The 21228-nt window shown below is 24.1% G+C and overlaps 3 protein-coding genes across 4 annotated transcripts in view; 1 reads left to right on the top strand and 2 right to left on the bottom strand.

Annotated features, from left to right (window-relative positions):
- Positions 1 to 1683, bottom strand: part of LOC112602540 (calcitonin gene-related peptide type 1 receptor-like) — a 99660-nt gene extending 97977 nt beyond the window's left edge. The window contains exon 1 of the mRNA XM_025350661.1: positions 1615 to 1683. The gene's annotated coding sequence lies outside the window, so the exon portion shown is untranslated. The remainder of the gene's footprint in view (positions 1 to 1614) is intronic.
- Positions 1684 to 6995: 5312 nt separating this feature from the next.
- LOC112602482 lies at positions 6996 to 20684 on the bottom strand. Its single transcript, XM_025350575.1, is given in 9 exon segments — positions 6996 to 7106; positions 7882 to 8196; positions 10668 to 10814; positions 10876 to 10999; positions 11083 to 11236; positions 11369 to 11471; positions 11553 to 11721; positions 11798 to 11931; positions 20568 to 20684. Coding segments are annotated over 9 exon segments (1374 nt in total).
- The window catches only part of LOC112602525 (TBC1 domain family member 30), a 34880-nt gene continuing 33915 nt past the window's right edge, over positions 20264 to 21228 (top strand). For both annotated transcript variants that reach the window (XM_025350636.1, XM_025350635.1), the window contains exon 1: positions 20264 to 20980. In XM_025350636.1, the coding sequence (XP_025206421.1) occupies positions 20726 to 20980 (255 nt within the window). In that variant the 5' untranslated portion in view covers positions 20264 to 20725. The remainder of the gene's footprint in view (positions 20981 to 21228) is intronic.

The following is a 21228-nucleotide window of genomic DNA, read 5'->3' as shown; positions in this document are numbered from 1 at the left end:
CAAAAGTTGAGAAAGTTTTTAAAAATTAAATTTAAATTAGTTTATAATATAATCACAAAATTAAAAAAAAAAAAAATATGGTAGTAAAGAGACATTAAGTTTTTATGTATGTTTTAAAATAATACAAACATATTATACATTTAAAAGATTATTCTGTAGTTTATTGTTTTAATTTTTTTTTTAGTTAAAAGGCTAAAGCACACTCTTAAATTTTGTACAAGGATTCAAGTTTACTTTTACAATAAACTAAAAATCTTTTCCAAGACTTCTTTGATTGCATAAAAAAAAGTTTCTTTTAATTTCAAATATTAATTTAATCTAATAACATTTAAATACTAACATAAATCCAAAAGTAGGATAACATACTGGTAGTAGTAATAATAAACTACATCATGACAAAAAAAAAAAATAATAAATACTCACTCGTAATCGACATTTTATAGAAGAATAAGTTTTAATATATATTTTTAATAGTATATCTATACTGCAGGGCTTTTATAATAAACTTTGTTTTAATGCAATTTAATAAAGATATTGTTATATTCGTTGGGGGTAATTGAAAAAATTCCTCACTTTCAAAGTAGTGATTAATCCTTTTGGTTTTTACACGTACCTACAAAAAAAAAAAAAATCGACTTACGAACTTTAAAATTTGTATATTGAGTAATAAAATCATAAATTATATTAAATTGAATGTATATTAATTAAAGATTCTTTGAAATATAGATTAAATTAAGTAAACCGGTTTTTTATGCGTAAAATTTACAGTTAATATTGGATTAACTTATTGAACAAAACATGATAGTTTTAAAGTTTTATAAAATAAATCTTTAATCAAACATCTCTAATTTAAAGTCACGCCACTAAATATAGTTTTTCGTAATATAATACTTGAAAAAGCTAATAATACCTACTGGTTCATTTTTAAACTGTTATAATTTTACTTCAAATGTAATTAATAAAAATATAGACGAATTAAAATATGATATATACAAATATGTATATATCTAAAACATAATTAAGTTAACTAATATATTAATACTAAACTAATATTATATCATTGCATTTTTATAATAAATACATATTTCTAATAAGATAATTGTCTTTTAAAATATTACGTAACTGTCAACGTTAATAATAGTCTTAAAACAATATTGTTTTATATGTCTATAAAAATTCTCGTCAAAACAAGCAGTTTCAAATTAAGTATGAAACACGATAGAAAATATCACTCAATGATTTATAGATTTGTAATTTAATTATGAATTAATCCCAAACATTTAAAAAAAAATAATCAACAGATATTTTCTTCTAATCAATTATATATTATTAAATTAAATAATATAATAGATTAAGCAATTTATGAAGTAATCGTATAAAAAAAAAAAAATAGAATATTATGCTATATAAATTTGTTTATATTGATTTCTCAGTTTTATAGAAAATTATTACACATGATATAGGTAGCTAAACGTAGAATTGTATTTATGTTATTTTTTTAAAATAGACGATATCTATTCTCATATTTTATATGATATAAAATATTGCTTTAATAAATTTTAAACTTTTAATTATTTTTCAATATCTCACTACCGATTAACTATTGATACTTACCTTAGAATAATATTACGGTACAATTTATTTGAAATAATTCTCCAACAGCGCGCTGAAGTCCAGTAGACGCGTTAGAGTCAACATGTGTCCGTCCTGATACTGAAGAGCACTTAAAAAGCTTTGGCGCCGGCAAACCGTAGCATACCCCCAAAATACCGTTCCACTCCCACTCGTACCATGGAAACGCTATACGCCTATCCCGTTGTTGAGGATAAAACAATATTATACATCTACGTATATATATCAAGTTTTTTTTTTTCAAAACACAAAATCAAATTTATCGAAATTGAAAAATTTGTTAACATTTTTTATTATTTAATTATTTATTTAAAATTAAAAACGTAATTAACCTTGATATAAGTATTGAGTCTGCAACAAATTAATGTAAAATATAATAAATTATATATTTACAAAATGGAATTATGACTAATTAATGCACTATATCGTTATGTATAGTATTTAAAAATTAAATCGAAAAAAAAAAGAAAGTATATATATATATATATATTATATATAATGAATTGTACTTATTTTTTTAATATCATGTACATTATGTCACCTTAAAAAAATAAATATGTAGGTATCTACTATCAGAGATTAGTTTTTTGTTATATATTAATTAATTTAGCAAAACTTCACAAAAATCGAATAGAAAATTTACATATTGATATATTTTTGTTGGTTTAGCCCATCCTCGTGTAGATACTACCGACAAATTTAAATCGTACAAGTCAAGTACCAAAAAAATACTTTTGGAAATATTTTTACTATGCTAGGAATATAATATTCATTGAACAATTAAGTATTGTTTCTAATTACTTAAATGAACGTATTAATTTCAAAGTGATGTGTATTTTTTTAGTCTCTCTATCATCAGCCGACTTTTTTCACTTTGTGGAAGTAATACTTTACTTTAATTATATTAGTAAGATGCTCTATTTCTTCCTAATTTTGAATTTAAAAAACAGGAACAAAAAAATTATATTTAGTAAATATAAGTGATATGCATAGTGAGTAAAAAAGTACCTATAATCTTATTTAATTTTTTAATTTTTTATATGTTTTATTCACAATTTAAAATATTGTACTATTCGTATCACTTTTTAAATAAAAAAACATCGTTAAGAAATAAAATAGAATGAACGGTTTGGCATTATTCCATTGTCATAAAATTATTATGATATAATTAAATGAAATTATCAATATACTTACATAAACAAAATAAAAGAAACATTGATATTGTGATTTAATAATTTAAACCAATAACTAACTATCTTATTATTATTATAAATACATTTATAATATATATTAATCTACATTTTCAGCTAGTAATTTTAGTTTAACTTACCTACCCCATTAAAGTATGTCTTTTCTAAAATGATCATTTATATTAAAATACTCATAATAATTGTTTTTTTTTTGTTAAATGATAATTATTATTTTTTTAAATTTTATTTGGAATAGCAGTTATATTTATTCAACAATTAGAATACTTTTCTTGTATATCAGATATGTACATTACATATTTAATTGTTATTTAATTATTATTTGATACTTACATTTTTATTTGACTACTCGAAAGAGTATTTTTGTTCAAGAAAATTAGCTTTAAGTAACTATTTGCAAAATGTTTTTAATTTTAAATCGAAATAAAATACAATTCATATTAAACACGTAAAATAATAGTTTTATGTCTTATCGCAGAATGCAAGGAAAAACTCTTTTAAATGGGAATCGTCTTTTGGTAGCAAAAATACATGGTTATGTTCAAATTATATACTTAATAATTATATTAATTTAATCATTAAAAATAAAATTCAACATTCTACTTCAAATACAAATTCAAAAACTAATTATAATCTGAAGTTAAGTTGAATAAGATAAGACCATTATTTAACAATATTAACAATATTATATTCTATCATAGGTCTTCAAAGAAATATACTCGCTAACATTTATTGTTTTGCATTATTCATCTATTATCTTCGTAACGTACAAACTACAAAGTTCGAAGTTACTGATGGTTATATATATATATATATATATTTATATATTAAGACTGTTTAACTTTTTTCATACTATCTAGGTTCAATAAATGTATTGAATAATATTTTACGATACTTTACAAACTTTTTCATTATTTAAGTATAGTAAGTGTATAGTTTATACTATTTATTTTGAGCTATGTATAATATATTAATATTATAAAATTTAATTTATTTTAAATTTTGACTTTATTTTCTATAAGTTCTAAGAAAATTTTTGGGATAAAAATTTTGCTCAAAATAATAATTTTTCTTATTTTTAAATCTGGTCAGTATTCTGCGTACTAGTAAATGATGTAAGACGATTTTCCTTCTCCCTCTTCCCCCTTCATTAACCAAAAACCTACTTCTTCCTTACTTTCTGTCCGCCTTTGTTTTTTTCTTTAGTTCAAAAATACTTTCTAAGTATACTTAATGTTTAAACGTACCATTATCATAAATTGTACGTGAAAATGTTTCATTCACACTATCTATTATATTCCATGGTTTGTTAGTTATTTATTAGACAGTAACAAAAAGTGTTATATGAAAATGAACTCTGCAAAGAAAATAAGCTTATACATTTTGGAAAATAAATAACTTAAATGTATAGGTACATATACTAACTATTATATTTTTATCCAACACGATGGAATGTATATAACTTAAAATAATGTCTATGGACCGTAACTATTAGTATCTAAGCAATACAAGTCCGAATTCGTTGTATAGAACTTATAATACTACTTCAAACATTAATACATTTTGAAGTAGTATGGTACTAAATAATAATATAAATCAACCTAATTTCATAAAGTAAAAAAACATTATCAATTGCCTGACTTGACTTTTCAAGAATTCAGAATGTATTTAGATGCATCTAAATAATTAGATATGTATTTATATTTTATATATTGGATATAATAATCATAGAATAATAGGTGATTTAAAATTAATTAATATTAATGTATAAAAAATTATATTTTAATTACGTTGTTCTTTCTAATTTCTACCGATATTTAAAACATGCATATATAATATTACGCAAGTTATAAAACATTGCTTAAAAATATCAATAGTACCTTATTTAGTTAATTATAACAGTATTTTATACTTATTTTACATACAATCTATAATGAATAACGTATACTTTTGTTTGATACAAAATATTAACAAATAAAATACGATATAATAGTCTTAAACTGTTCAAATAAAAGATATACAATTTAGTATAATGAAGTATCTACTGTGAAAAATGCTTATAATTAGACATTGTACAATAAAAATTTTTAGATACTTAATATTGTATTGCAAACTTATTTTCTTAATATAGATTATTTTTTGGATAATTATTATGACCTTATGATTCAAACAATCGTAAAGTATAAAAATATGTATCAACTTTTTCATGTTTTTTGAATTAAAAAGCTATTCATTTTTAAGATACCATACTTAACTGTTATGTGACCTAAGTCAAACATTTGTGCTTACTTTAATTGTATATATTATTTATAATAATTTTTTTACCCTATAAATATTTAAGGTATTTTAATACTTTTAACTTTAATATGGTGGGAGACCCAAATGAGGTATTAGATTTTTACTATTTATATATAATATATATTATACTATTACTGAGTAATAACTATAATTATAAATAGTGTATTATAATTCAATAAAATGTTATATGATTTTAATATATTTTTTAGTAATTTCAAGTATATTATTATTAGTTCTAAAAAAACAGTATAAGAAATTCACAAAAACTATATTATACAAACACAAGAAGTAAAGAATAAATATATTTTACATTATTTGAACACTTAAAACAACAATTATTTAAAAATATTTAAAGTATTTGAGATTTTATTCAAGATTTAAAAATACGAATTTCAATATTTTTCATCCATATTTGTAGAAACATCTCTTGTGTTCAGTAATGAAAACTATTCGAGTACAATATAAGGTATAAATCATTTTTTTACGTTATAATTAATCTTCAATGTCACAGCGAAATATGCAATCAAATTATACATATAGCAATATATACTTGCATTGCAAGTTTATATTTAAATGTGTATGTATCTACTTATCTTATACGAATCAAGTATTCATGCATTCCATAAAATATAAAACAATAAAAGAAAATTTATTTTCATTTTAACTACTTATATTTATTTAATACCTTATAACAGAGTAATTTTATTTATCGGGTTTCACATATAGATTTTATGTAAAATTCAGTAAATTGAGTTTTTATGGATTATATTAGCTATACTTTTAGTCAAATGCATATAAAAGATATTTCTGGAATAAATTTGTTGTATTCAATTTATAATGTTAAATTTAAATCTATTCGATTATATAGAATAATTCATTAACGCGGTATTTTGCCCTTATTTTTTGTGCATTTGATATTATCATCACTATTCACGAAACATGTGATAATATTAATTTAAAAAAAAATAAGTTACAATATCTTCACAAAAAACTCTTTAAATAGTATACAAAATATAAGTATTTGAAAATATGGAACTTAATAGTATACTCAAAAATTCTAAAAACCATAATTTGAATAAATTAATAATTAAAAGAAAAATAAAGGTCAGTATGCTTGATGAATCACTTTCTGTTTAATGAGTATATAAATATTATACAGCTTTACTACTATTTATAAAACTTATTTAAACAGCTTTAGTCTGTCTAGCGTTATAAATCTTTAAACAATCGGTTCCGTCAATAATGCAACATTTAATTCTCTCATAATTTGAATAAATAGCCTTTGGTCATAAAATAACATCTTATGAACTGAATTTGAAGCCAACGTGGTTTTACTAATCATAATATATGGCATCTACTTTGATATTAAACTTCAATAGACTTAAACATTGTTATCTAAAATACCTTTGTCGAATAATCAAAGTACTTCTATTGGTTCAAATATAATACATTATATAGTGACCATTTATACCTAAAGCTATTTTCGCTATATTCTATTTGACCATTACAAAAAATATCTGACCTATCCATTTGTAGTTTCCCAAGTAATACCAAAAAACGTTCAAAACACAATTGGTGTTGTGACCTTAAAGTGACTAAAATTAACCACTCAATGCTATAAATTCCATCAATATATGGTTAGGTACTTTACTTAAGTTTCAAGAGTATATAATACAATATTTATCATGTAATATATATATATATATATATATATTGTATAATATTTACATAAATAATAAAAATAAAAACTTTTTGTTATTCGTTTTTGGATTTTACACTGGAAAATTTTGAATTTTCATAGATATTATACTCGTACTTATTAATAATACTGTCAGTTTTTCTCGATCATTAGGAACATTATTGTATTAATAATTTGTCGTCATTGGTAATAAAGCCTTCTAATTCTTTATACAGATTCTGAATAAAACCAAAAATGTTTTCCTTGGAGCTATTTGTACAAGATTTCATCTAAAAATAAATTATTGGTGTTATTATATTATTATAATTTAACTGATTTAAATATGCTGATAATTTAAAATAATTATAGAATAAAATATTGTATATTAGTAAAAGAAAGGTATACGCTTATGACTTTGACATACATTCACTATAATATCTACGTTCGTTATTTTTCATTATTTGAAAATTAAAATTTGTGATTGTTTCGTTAATTTAAAAAGTAGAATCTCACAATAATGATCGCTTAAAAAAAAAAAAAAATTATTAGGAGGGCAAGCTTTATTACAAAATAGTAAATACTATTATATAAATAGTTAATAAATACTTTTATCTGGCCTGTTTAACTGTATATATGGTTACAGTTGCCAAACTTAAAATTAAATAAAAATTACAATTAAGCCTATCATTTCATCAGTAAATGATAATTTTTTGTATAAATAAATGTGTATTTAAAAGCATTAATTTGTTCCTAGGCTATTTTCTTTTAAGTCTTCTCGATGGGTTGCTGAGAATGGCAAAATAGATAAATATAATTATACCAAGTGCCAACATTTTTATAGACACATTTTATATGATTTGATATTTTTTATAAGCTAATACCTAAAAAATTAAAATTCATAAAATATTAAATAAATTTTGATTTTGTAAATAAGACGCAAGCTGCATCTGACAATGACTAGAACCACATATGGCTCGCGAGCCGCAAGTTTGTCACTTATGAACCTTAGCTATATATAATTTTATAACTATTTGTTTGATATTATATTTAATATATCAATAATACCTCTTCCAAATGAACCGACGCTTCCTCATAAACATTTAACAACGCGTCCTCGGTTTTCCAAATACGATGATTCAGCAATTGATTGGCAGACCGAATTTCATTCAACTCCACTTGGACAGCGTGCAAGTCGCGGTCCACGACTTTCAATTCAGCTTTAGTACCGTCAACTTTGATCACGTGAATCATTCGATCCACGTGGCATAGTGTGTCTGTATTCGGCCGCTGTACTTCTTGCAAATCTTTAGTGTTTATCAGTTCGCTTTCCAAACTTTTCACTTTCTGTCGAATATTTTTAGACCATTAGTCAATGTATTACTATAACGATATATAAAATAGGAAAAATAATATATTTATATGCAATTTTTTGTTAATTAATATTTTATATTTGTAAATTAATTGGAATTTTACCAAATATAATAAATATATACAAAGCATTATAGATATTGCAGATAATGTGAACTGTGAATAAAATAATTAGGTAAACATTTTTATCTAATGATTTTTATTATTATGATTATTATTATTAAACGTAACTTATATGTTATATCTAAGTACATAAATAATAATTATTCGTTCGACTTTTTAACATTTATTTTCAATTAAAAAAAAAAAAATTAAAAAAATTCAATCGGTGAGTGTATCGCCTGTAAATACGTAATTATATCATTATTCCTTACGTTTTTAATAAAATTAAATTGTATTTTTTCTACACTAACCGCATAAACTTATTATGCCCCTAAGGTATAGGTTATTTATTTCAAATATAGAAAAGAAAAAAATGTTCAGTTATCGATAAAAAAAAAAATGTAATATTTTAAAACAAGAATTCAATAAAATATAGCTATTTTTATATAGTTAATATTTAATAATATATAATATTATATATAAGTTTTTAATTTTATATAATTTATAAAACTTAATAATAATATATAAAACTTGTTATATTCATATTTTTGTCTTAGTAATAATAATTTTTTTTACGAATTCTGTCTTTTTTTTTACAATCATATTATTTATTGTAAAAAGCTGCGGAAAAGTTCACTGATCGTAACCCTAACCTCATTTAATTTAAATTGATATTGAATTTTTTTATGTATAATTAAAATATCTCACACACAAAATTTTAGTTACGATTAAATTTCTATAAAAAGTTTTTGTCTATGACTATATTATCTGCATGACTATGATTATATATAGATGTAGGTGTATATATAAACTAAAAACGATTTAAGTAACAAAAAAATATTATATACCTGCAATATTAGTTTTTATAACAATTAACCATGTACACGATAAAAGGGTAGATGATAATATTATACAAGAAATATATTCTCTTACATAGTTAAGTATAAAATATAATCTATTAAATATTTATGTTTAATAGAAAAAATAAATTTTAATCATTATGATCTGTAGACGATTCATTAATTTATATTATTATTATAATTCAAAATCCATTAAATAAATCAAAAATGTATATAATAACTAATGTTTATGATTTGTGTAGCTATTAAAAATTCTCCATAAATTATTCAATTTAATACACACAGTGATATATTAACCAAGTTCATTTTCATCATCTTCTAAGGATTTATTCAATTTTTGATTTTTTGATTTACAAATTTAAAGAATAATAATAACTGTATTAATGATAATACAAACACAATTTTTTTAAATAAAAACTATTATTTTTTACTTTAAATTCAGATGTTTATAATTTAACTCAAATGTGTAGTTTTTGAAATTTTAAACTTTACTAGGATACTAATATTTTTTTATTTATTATAATATAGTACTTATTACAATAGAAATATTTACAAAAATAAAAATAATTTAATGTAAAAATGATATTACCATCACATCAAGAAATCTTCTAAATCTATTTATATGAAATATAGTGGTCGCCGCTTAATGTAATCACTTTGGTACGGGACATTACTGATAACATAATCCGATTGATAACATTAAACGAAAGTTAAAAAAGTTATAAAAAATATTAAAATCTACGTTAAATACATGGTTAATAAAAATATAATTTTTTTATTTATTATTATTTATAAATAAATAAAGTACATATGTAGGTATAAATTTGAATTTTAAAATTAAAAAAAAAAAAAATTAAATGTAAATAAATAAATATATATAATATGTATGTACACCACTAACATTTATATCTTTATTACAATTTTTATCTTTATTATGAGACATTCGACGAAAAATTTGATTGTATGTTACAAAATTATGATTTTATGAACTCAAACTGATAATATTATGCGGCGTATTGATTACAAAAACCGACATAATTTACACATATAAGTATAGATCCGGCCCGTACTTACACTTTTCGATAACAATAAACGATTGATAACATTAACCGTGATTATAATAAGCGGAGACCACTGTATTATGTTTAGTAAATTAAGTTTTAAAACTATCCATCCAAATTCTTATATAAATCTATAAACAATAAACATTTAAAAAAATAGTGTCTTATTTACAAAAAAAGGGGCAGTTTTTGATTAAAAAATATAATTTATATTCGTATTTTCTACAGGAGCCACTTTTTAAATTATTTAGAAATCTAAGTATTTAAAAAATATAGTATCTAAGTCTTGATTAAAATTCCAAAAATTAAAATTTATGTAAAGAGGAAAAAATAGATAAGCATGCTCGGTGAATCATTATATTTTTAAAAAAATATTATCAATACGATTTGGAATTATAATAATTAATAACAATAATATGATGATATGATGGTGTGCTGAAAAAAATACAACTAAGCTTACATTTTTCTTCTTCGAATAACCATCAACATTTTTTTCATTTATGATTTCTCGGGTTGATTTCAATAATTCTTTAAGTACTTTATTTTCCTCTTTCAAATCTAGACATTTTTTTTCATAAATTTCATGCTGTTTATTACCCATGTTCAACTGTAATAAATAGAAACGTATTTTATTATCAATACCTGCAATATATAAATATAAGACGTACCATTTCATGAAGATCAAGGATCTCATTGGTACTTGCTCCCTCAACAGGACATTCAACCATCAGTGATTGTTTTTTCATGTGCACTGAAAAATCTACACATCGCTTTAACATGTTTCTTTTCGAACTAAAATGTAAATAAATAATATTTATTTGGAACGCTTACCAAGTATTAAAATAACATTGGAATATATAAAATCTATTACTCACATTTGTTCACTTATAAATTTATTCTCTTTCATATTTTTCAATGTAATCTCATAATTTTTATCCATGATTACATTTTGTTCTTTCATATTTATATATTTCTGTTCAAGTACTTTTTCTTGTTTGGTAAATTCATCCAACTTATTTAATCTTCCCACTGATTTGTCAAAAAATATATTTATTTCATTTTACACAATGTGTAAAAGTTTTTACGTTGACATATTTTATTCGTACAAAATATAATATTAATAATATGTTTTACAATTTACAATATGTAAGTACTACCCACCATATATAGCAGTAATCGATTTATGTTTTCCAGCTTCTCTAATGAACTCATCATTTTTTTTTTTTAATTTACTTATGCTTGTTTCTACCATAAAATCAACTTCCTATATAAATATTTATAATAATTGTAGTTAACACAAAAAGAAGTATTCAAATTTTAAAAAACACAAAATAAGTGGTTAAACTTGTTTTAACTGAGCCGTTTCCGCCTTTAATAGTTTTTCAAAATTATTTTTTTCGTCCAAAATATTTTTTAAATATTCATAATTATCTTTCAATTTGATACTCAAACGATAAGTTTTACTTTTGAACTTCTCAGTTTTCTTTTTAAAATTATTTATTTCATCACTTAACCTGTATAGTATATACAAATAAAATTTTCAAAAAATTCCAACTTTAGTAACTAACAACTATCTATATAATTTTAAACCTGGAAATAATTTTTTCTTTAGCATCAAATTGGATTTTAAAAAATTTCTTGCCCACTTCATTAATTTTAATTTTATCTTGATTCATTTTTAATTTACTTATCTGAAGTATAATAGCTGTTAATTTGAGTGAAATCTAAAAGCAAATATTCAACACAGTTAGTATCTACGCTTATAAACTATAAATCATTCAGTTGACAACCGAACAAAATAAAATAAATAATCTAAATTAAAACTGTAAACATATTGAACACATTTAAAAACACGATCCAGGTATGCAAAATTCAAAAAATGTTAATACAAATAATGGTGATATGTTTAAAATAAATTTACACAAATATAATTTTATCTTTATTTAATTTATAATACCTATTTTCTAGTATTTATTTATATTTATACTTTATATTTATTACCAAGTATACTTAAGTACCTATAGAGTGTAGACCAGTGGTGGCCAACATGAATAGGTTCACAGACTACATGAATAAATGCAATGATACCAAAAGCCTAAACGTTTATAGATACATTTCATGTTACTTATATTTTTTTATAAATGTATACCTAAAAAACTTAAAATTCATAGTTATGGTAATAATAATAATAATAAGAACAACATTTTGATTTTAAATATAAGACACAAGCCGTATCTAACAATGACGAGAACCACATGGACTCACGAACCGCAAATTGGTTACCCCAAATAAAGACTATAGTACTTACCATTTACTGGTTAGATTAAGTTACTTTATGCCATTGTATTTATATTGTATATATAAATATATATAAAACTGAATAGTATTTAAAAAATATTTGAATTTACAAAATTATTTAAATAAATATAAAGTATTTTCAAAATAAACCTCGATGAGTTTGACTTATCTAATTAAAATGAATACTTTGTAAATTTATTTAGGTAATTAATATAAAAATGTATTCCATTATATGCAAATATATTTATAGTATTTTCGTATGAGTTATTCTTGAATGACTCTGGAAATCGCTTAATAAAAATATAAAATAATATACTCATTAAAATATGTTATTTTATTAACTGATAAATCATAGAATTGTATATTTTTTGTGTAAATTATACATATATAGTTCAGAGATCCATTAATATATCATCTATAAGTTAGTATTATAAAATGTGTACTATTTAATATTTTTTTACGTCTTCATTTAAAGGTAAATATCAATAAATAATTTCTTATATTATGATTTATATCATGTACCTATTAACTTATTGAGTTTAACATATATTTTATAAAGTAAAGTTAGATAAGGGTTTACCATTGTTTTTGCCACCTTATAGAATATCATTTATGTATAATTATGTTTTAAGTATAAACTACAGGCTAAAGATTTCTTATGATGTTTACCTATATATATTAATTAATTAGTTTTATAGATCTATTGAGCAAAATGAGAGATTTAGCTCACAAATATTTGTTTACGCTCAAAACTGAAAACTATTTCTAGAAAAAAATTATCCCTGCAAACCACCAAAAACGTCCTAGGGTTTTAGGGCTGCAACAACTAGATATCTACGTAACAAGCGAAGAACTTTTGTGTCCCCGCAAAACAATTCCAAATTAGCCATAACTTATTATACATAGAAATAATTTTACGATGCTCAATCGTATTATTTTATAGTACGCAGCATAAAAGCAGTTCATTGTGTGCCCATGATATTAGTTTTGCAAAATATATGATATTATTATAAAGTATACATCACGAACACTGCGCACGCATGATTTTTGCAATGATAATTTACCACACGTTGCTCTACGAATACAATATTATAATGGAACTGTTAAAATTCAAACAAAATTGTACTTAATTAAAACAATACAACATACTAGGTTTCGTATGGCGGAAATGGATATCAAATGATCGAGAAATTCTCAGTGTAATATTATGTAATAGTATACCAGGCAGAGACGATACTCAGATGTTCACATATTATTTATAATTATTACCTATATTTTATTAGGTACTAAACACATGATTATTACGTTAAATAATGACGTGATCGTGATATTTTAGGATTAAAAAAATATTATATAATTGATATAGTAGTGAACACACGCGAATTGTCGATATATATATATATATATATATATACTCGTATATCAAAACTAACTCGAATAATATATACTTTAAAGCTGTATACTATTATTCTAAAATTTTAAATTTTCCAGTACTCCGTTAACTGAATTAATTATGGAACCTATAATGGTTAAATATTTGTTACTCCGTATTATTATTATTTTTTTAATCGTTTTAACATCGATAAATTATTACTCACCAGCTTTTTATATTAAATATAATACTGGAAAAAAATAATCCACTGTAGCTACAATAAATATTTTTCCAATCATAATACTCTAGTAATATTACTAATGTCCCTAATAATTATTGATCGCTATTCGCTAGCAAATAATTTCAAATGACGCTTGCATTCTCAGTCTGCTGCTTTTTGATGCCTTTAAGCGCAAACCTATAAATCTGATAAAATGTTATACTAAAATAATGAAATAATAATTATCAAAAGATTATAAAACATTTCGTACCTAAGATTAGGTTATATACTGATTAGTATAGTATATATATTTTGTATTATATTGGACACAAGTCACTTATGAATCTAAGTTAAAGATCTATAAGTGTCCGCTTAAATAAAACGTACTACAGGTTTACAGCACTTGAATATATTTTATTTCTTAAGTGTAACGACGCCTTTTAAACTAATAGTTATATCTGAACTTGTACTTTAATTGTTGGATTTTAATAAACGAGATGGAGTCTTGGCCTCGGTGATACGATGTCATTATTAAACGAATTACCCCTTATATAATATATTTAAACTACCTACATCTGTTTTTATATCACTTGTTTAATTATAAGCTCATAATAAACTTAAATTAATCATAATTATACCACAATATAAAAAATAAATTATGCTTATATTGCAATGTTTTATTCTCGAGCTGCATGAACATCATTCGTTCCAGGAATCACCATTCTTTCATACTTGCCCAGCACTGACTCTTTTTTCAAACTTTGTCTGTACTTATTATACCTCAATTCGTCATAATTGTCATCAAAACAATTTCCTAGTTTCTAGTTATTATAATAATATTTCCATCAACGGCCTGTGTAAAGTATATACTTCCACATAAACAAGCACATGTCAATTCGACGATCAACTAAAACAACTAAACAAATATTCAATTTATAGGTTTTTCAAACATGTAATCTAGATATTATAAATATAATAAATTTGAGTAAATGTGTTAATAATTATGGGGTAGTTTAAGCCCTTTGTTTATATTTTACTGTATTTATAAAATAATAGTTTATTTTAAAGCCTAGTATCTCCATATATTATGTTTAATTTAATTAGAGCACACACCTAAAGGCCACATATATAGGTGGCTCCATCTTTTGCACACGAGTATCATGATGTACGGCAGAATGGATTAACTGATGTCCACTAGACTGTGTAGATAAAATAGTTGTGAATTTAATTTGTGAGTAACACAATTTCGATTGAGTTTAAAATGATTCAAAAATAACATTTCAATATAGTTTTAATAAAATCCACATTCTCCGATGTATTTATGTGAATATTGTATGTTATGAAAAAAAAGAAACAATTAATTATTTTTTACAAAAATATGAGTTTTTACGAAATGTAAACACATACTCGTAGGCAATATGTTTTACTTTAAACTTACTATTTTTATTTAAAAATTGCTGTTAATGACAAAAAAAAAAAAATTCTATCATAGACCAAATATTTTTTCGTAAGCCTTGGTAATTTTTTCATATAGATCAATACATAGGAATACATAAAATTACCGTAAATTTTATATTATATATTATTTATGACGTATAACGTGTACAACAAATAAATTCAAAATTATTACTATTTTTTTTTTTTTTTTTTTGTTCTTTTCAACGACCTACTTTATTATAATTTGATTAGTATCTTTTAATAGATATATACAACAATACAATTTTATGAAATTATCATGATTTTAAAAAATCGATACACTTTAAATTTAAAAAATACTAGATAATAACTTTCTAATATTTTGTTATATATGTCTATAATTGTATGGCAAAATTGATCATGAAAGAAAATGTATTTCAAACATTATAGCAATACTGTAAAACCTTACCTCATACAATCTGTGTGAAAAAATTAATACGATAATTAGATATTTATAAAAACTGGAGAATTAATTATCTTAAATTTACTAATCATTAATAATAAAATGATTAAATAATTATGAATTTTTTTTTAAAGAATGATTTATTAATTATAATAACATTTTTGTTATAAAATTTGATAATTTTTTTTTTGAAAAAGTGTTGTTAACTAAACAGTTGTTGAATGTGTATGTAATTATTAATAATATGTTAAAAATAATTTTAATTAGTTTTTTAATATTAATAATTTTAATAATTACCAATCATTTTTTGCTTCTTTTTTTTTCACAGACATATTACAAGTTAAGCAAATGTACATAATCTATAAATTTTTAAATATAAATTAAAGTATTAAAGCATCATTAATTAACAAGTTTTTTGACCACCATTTTTTTTCCAATACAATACGTGTATAAAATATGAATATATAATTCATTTCACATAGCATACTAATTACTATTACTGATGATTGATGTTATAAAAGTAGAGGCACATAGAATTTTTGTAAACGTAATTAAATACATAGTTGATAATTTTTAAAAGTGCATAGCATAATGAAGTACAATACTGGACGGATCGACGCCGTACGTAAAATATATGTTAATTGTTTCATTTAATACGATTATGCTAAGTGATATATAGTAGTAGTATAACAATTATCGGTCTGTTGAGAAGTTTTCAAATCGTTCCGCTCGAGGTGCATTACCTTTTTACAAATTGATTATGTTGTAATCAAACAGAAGGCAATTATTAAGCGTACCTGTATAATACTTGTTTACAACGACTGAAACTTCTTATACTGAGTACTGATATTATATGATTATATTTTATTTGTTGAAAATAATCAACAAAAGGAACATTAAAAAAAAAAAAACTTGTCATGAGAAACAAAAAATTGTTTGTTCATAATAAATTTGGTTTATAGGCCGCCAACATCGTTTTGAATAAGTACCTAGCTATAACAATTATTATTAGTCAGTACTAAAAAAAATTAAATAGCAAAAAGAAAAAAAATATTTATTAATGTTACTAATAATTAATTTTAATATTATACAATATTACATGTCTTTTAAAATTCATATTTTTTATTCATTGTATAAGTATAATCTATCTCATAAAATAAATAATAAATAATTACCAACACAAATACCTACGCCAATTTTATGTATACATGATGAATACCTACTGATTTTAACATAATACTATAAATATTTAAAATAACTTTAAACAAACAAAAATTAAATGACTTTTTCGCACAGAACAACGATGCGATATGTAGATAAATAATTTACCATTAAAATATTTTACTCATATGATATGTGACTCGAATCCCTTTTAATAAATGCGCTAATTCGAGTGTTTTCTCATAGGCGCCGTAGGGATTTTAAGCGGCACACGTAGACGCGTAATATATTATTATGACTGCAGAATACTGAAGACGACATTTACCTAAACCGCAGAGTACAATGCGCTTATTCAACCAACCACCATTTACCGAGTACAACACACACGCTGCATACACAGACACCGATTATAGATTTATCCTTTATTTATAAGTTTATAACCATCGCATAATAACCATCCTTAAATTACCGACTAAAACAAGGGTAATATATTATGCAACATAAGTTAAACAGCTACTTTTAGCACCTCTAAATTTTCACATTAAATTGTTTTATACATACATGTATACAGTCGCGTTCAAAATTATTGTGTGACAATTATTACTGTTGTCGCGATGTGATGTAATAGTATATTATAATATATACAACGTATACTAATTTTGCTTTGCTATAAAAACCAATCAATTAATGCGTTTGTGTATACACACATACACACACATACACACACACACACACACACACATACACACAAATTACATGTTTAGGTAGGTGTGATACTTGCGTATTACAATAAAACAATGTGATGATGTTATGCGACCTGATTTCGCACCTAGAGCACTTACCCAAATAATAACAATAATAAATCGTTTTTTCGTAAATCCTACATTGTATTCGGCTTTCATAATATAAATTGGGTAGGTACCTATATTATACCTGTGGTAAAAAATGCGATCCGAAATCGGAACGTTGTTATAAAATGATGTATGACGCAATCCAAACAACCTAACCAGCTTAAAAAAATATGTTATATTTAATTTATATTTTTTTCCTTGATAAAAACAGCTTGTACCTATTATACAAGCGAATACTGCGATAGTAATATACGTTATCAAAGAAAATATGCAAATAGGGTCGTTTCAATTGAATCGCGTACACGATACGTACGCGTCCGGTTCCGCAACTCAAAGTGTTGCGAGACGATAACACAAATATGATATATTATTCTACCATTTGGTCACAAAAAGTATGCGAAACGCGGACGGTTCCGATGAAATTTCAAGAAAAAAAATTACAACCCACAACCACAGTTCAAGTGTAATAGGTATTTGAAATACATATTCGGTGTGATTTACTACTGTATCTTGTCTGCATAGTGTAGGTATACTATAATATTATCTATTGTACAGTACATAAATATATAATACAACATCGTTATTGTTGCGTGATCACGATATCATATAATGTAAATATGGAAATAAAACATTTGGAACTACATCTGAAAGCGATGGAAACGATTCCATGAATACAGCCGCCATGCGAAGACTACAACAGCCGACTGTACCAATAATGTTTATGTTCATTTAATAACATTATTATTTTTGACGACATGAAATGTATTCATAAAATGATATTCTGAAAAAAAAAAATCATAGCTACCTATATTAAAATTACGATGTTATAATAACATCCTAATATTTCATAAAACATAGCAGAACATTAATACATAATATATTAAACGTAAGTTAGGTATATGTTTTCACTTTACATTGAAAATACATTAGTGTTTCTGCATGATAAATAATTCCTTACATAAATAGCTCTGGCAGAAAATAAGCCTGAATATTTTATAGCTTAATATTATTTAGTGTTATTAAAAGCACTCATGAATTTATAATAAAATTTAAACTTTTACCGATAAAGTTAATTAACCAAAAAAAATTTAATGAGTTTAATTTTTATTTAATATCAAAGTTTATAATTATAATACAATTAATAAAATATTAATAGTAATTAATTATAAACTAGATGTATATAACATGAAAATATTTCATATTTATTCAATAATCATAATGATTTTTAATAATTGACACTGTACAGATAGGTACTCGTAAATATGCGACAATACGATAACACATATAAGATATTAATACGTTTTATTGTTTTTATTATGATAACCAATTAAACAATTTCATTTTTACAATGTTTATTAATCATATGCTATTATTCTACTATTTTTAGGTAAGTAGCTACTGAAAATTTAAATAAGTTTCCTTTAATTAAGTCTAACAGTAAAATGCATATCAGTAGATGTTTTAACCGTCCAACGACGTACAATGTATTAATGTATAGGTGATTTTCGTTTAAATATATTCACATAAATAGTAATATTCAAAGTGATTCACTAACTATACTAACCTCTTTTTTTTATTTAATAATAAAATAATACAAAATTTGACTTTTGGAATTTTTAGATATTTTTAAAGACTATAATTTAAAATTCTCGAGATTTTTTCGTACTATTTAAATGAATGTTATGTGGAGGTATACATTTTTGTTATTTTCAAATGAAAGCTCCTTTCATAATGTAAACTAGTAAATTATTTTGCATTTACAGTTAACTTTTTTGAATATTAAGTCATTAAGACCAAAATTTAAACAAGTAGTTTTTGTGTTACATACATTTTTTATGTTAGTACAATAGTGTTCAAGGCTATTATCTTTAATATAAACATTTCAATAACTCAAAAACTACTCATTTGAATGTTGAATTAAGTACATCGATGTTACGATAAAATAAGGAGGAGGTATCATTTTAAGTACACAAAATTATATCGCTATAAGGAATGAGTTAGTAAATACAAACGAAAAAATCAAGAATTTAAAATTATATAGTATTTTAGTATATTGTAGATGAATCAGAATTTGAATAAACCTATTATTTAAGAAAAAATGAGAATGAACGTAATTGGTGTATCACTCTGTATAATATTACATTATTCTAAAAAGCTTTGACTCCCACCCATGCATGTTGACACACAAAAATTGTCCATATGGGTACTGTCTATACTGTCTATCACCATTATACTGACCCCGCTGTGCAATGGTTCGCACGCGTCGTATATGTTTCGCGCGCTAGTCATTGTTTGTACAACGCTCTTCACCGGGTCGGTAGCGGGCGTGTGTGTACGTAAAAATAAATTTATAACAAGGAATATAATATGATAATATGTAACAAAACCCATCTCCATCAGTGCATTTGAACAAACACTACAGCGCGCTTGCGTATGCGCACGCACTCACAGACGTCGAAGTAAACTCGCGTTAAACACAGTACTTATCGTAACGGTGGTTCGACGTGTACATCATATTAATATCATATTATTATAATACCATTAAACGACAAAAATTGTTATTATATTAAAATAGTTACCTCGCGATTGAATAATATCATGCTGGTACCCGGTGAATTTCCTACGTCTACTCGCGGGTCACCGACTCCGTCTCCGCTGTAGTCGTTCGAGTGATGACGATCCCAGACACCCGCCATGTGACGTATCAGTTCGCCGACATTTTGGACTCAATGCAACGATGACCGCGACCAGATACTTTACCGTGGACTCGGTGGTCCAACAAGTACAGCCGGCAGCCTCCACCACACCTACCACAACCTCCACAACGACTATAAACCTCAACACCGAGATTCCGAGCCACGAACGCGATGGTATCGTGCAGGTTGTAGCTGGTTATAACCGCGATCGTGAACAAATCGCCGCCACAGTCGAGTCCTCATCTCTTCTCCAGCCTACCGCAGACAATCAACCGACGTCCGTTCATCACACTCCTGTAAGTAAATTTAAGCTGCACATGAACAGCATACTCGTGGTTGTCTTAACCCTAGCTGTTGGTCAGCAGTTAAGTCAATAAGAAACACGTCAAGTTACACATTTTATACACAATAACCACTAGACTATTGTGTTATCCGACATATTAATCAAAAACACTTTGTTACCTACGTATAATTGTGATATGTTATCATTATTAAAAACAAACGAAGGAACAACACTAAAACAGTGGAATTCATTGATTTCACA

The sequence above is a fragment of the Melanaphis sacchari genome, unplaced genomic scaffold (genome assembly GCF_002803265.2).
Source record: "Melanaphis sacchari strain LSU unplaced genomic scaffold, SCAv2.0 Contig8_pilon_pilon, whole genome shotgun sequence".
Taxonomy (NCBI): Eukaryota; Metazoa; Arthropoda; class Insecta; order Hemiptera; family Aphididae; genus Melanaphis; species Melanaphis sacchari.
This window is presented reverse-complemented; position numbering and strand designations above follow the sequence as displayed.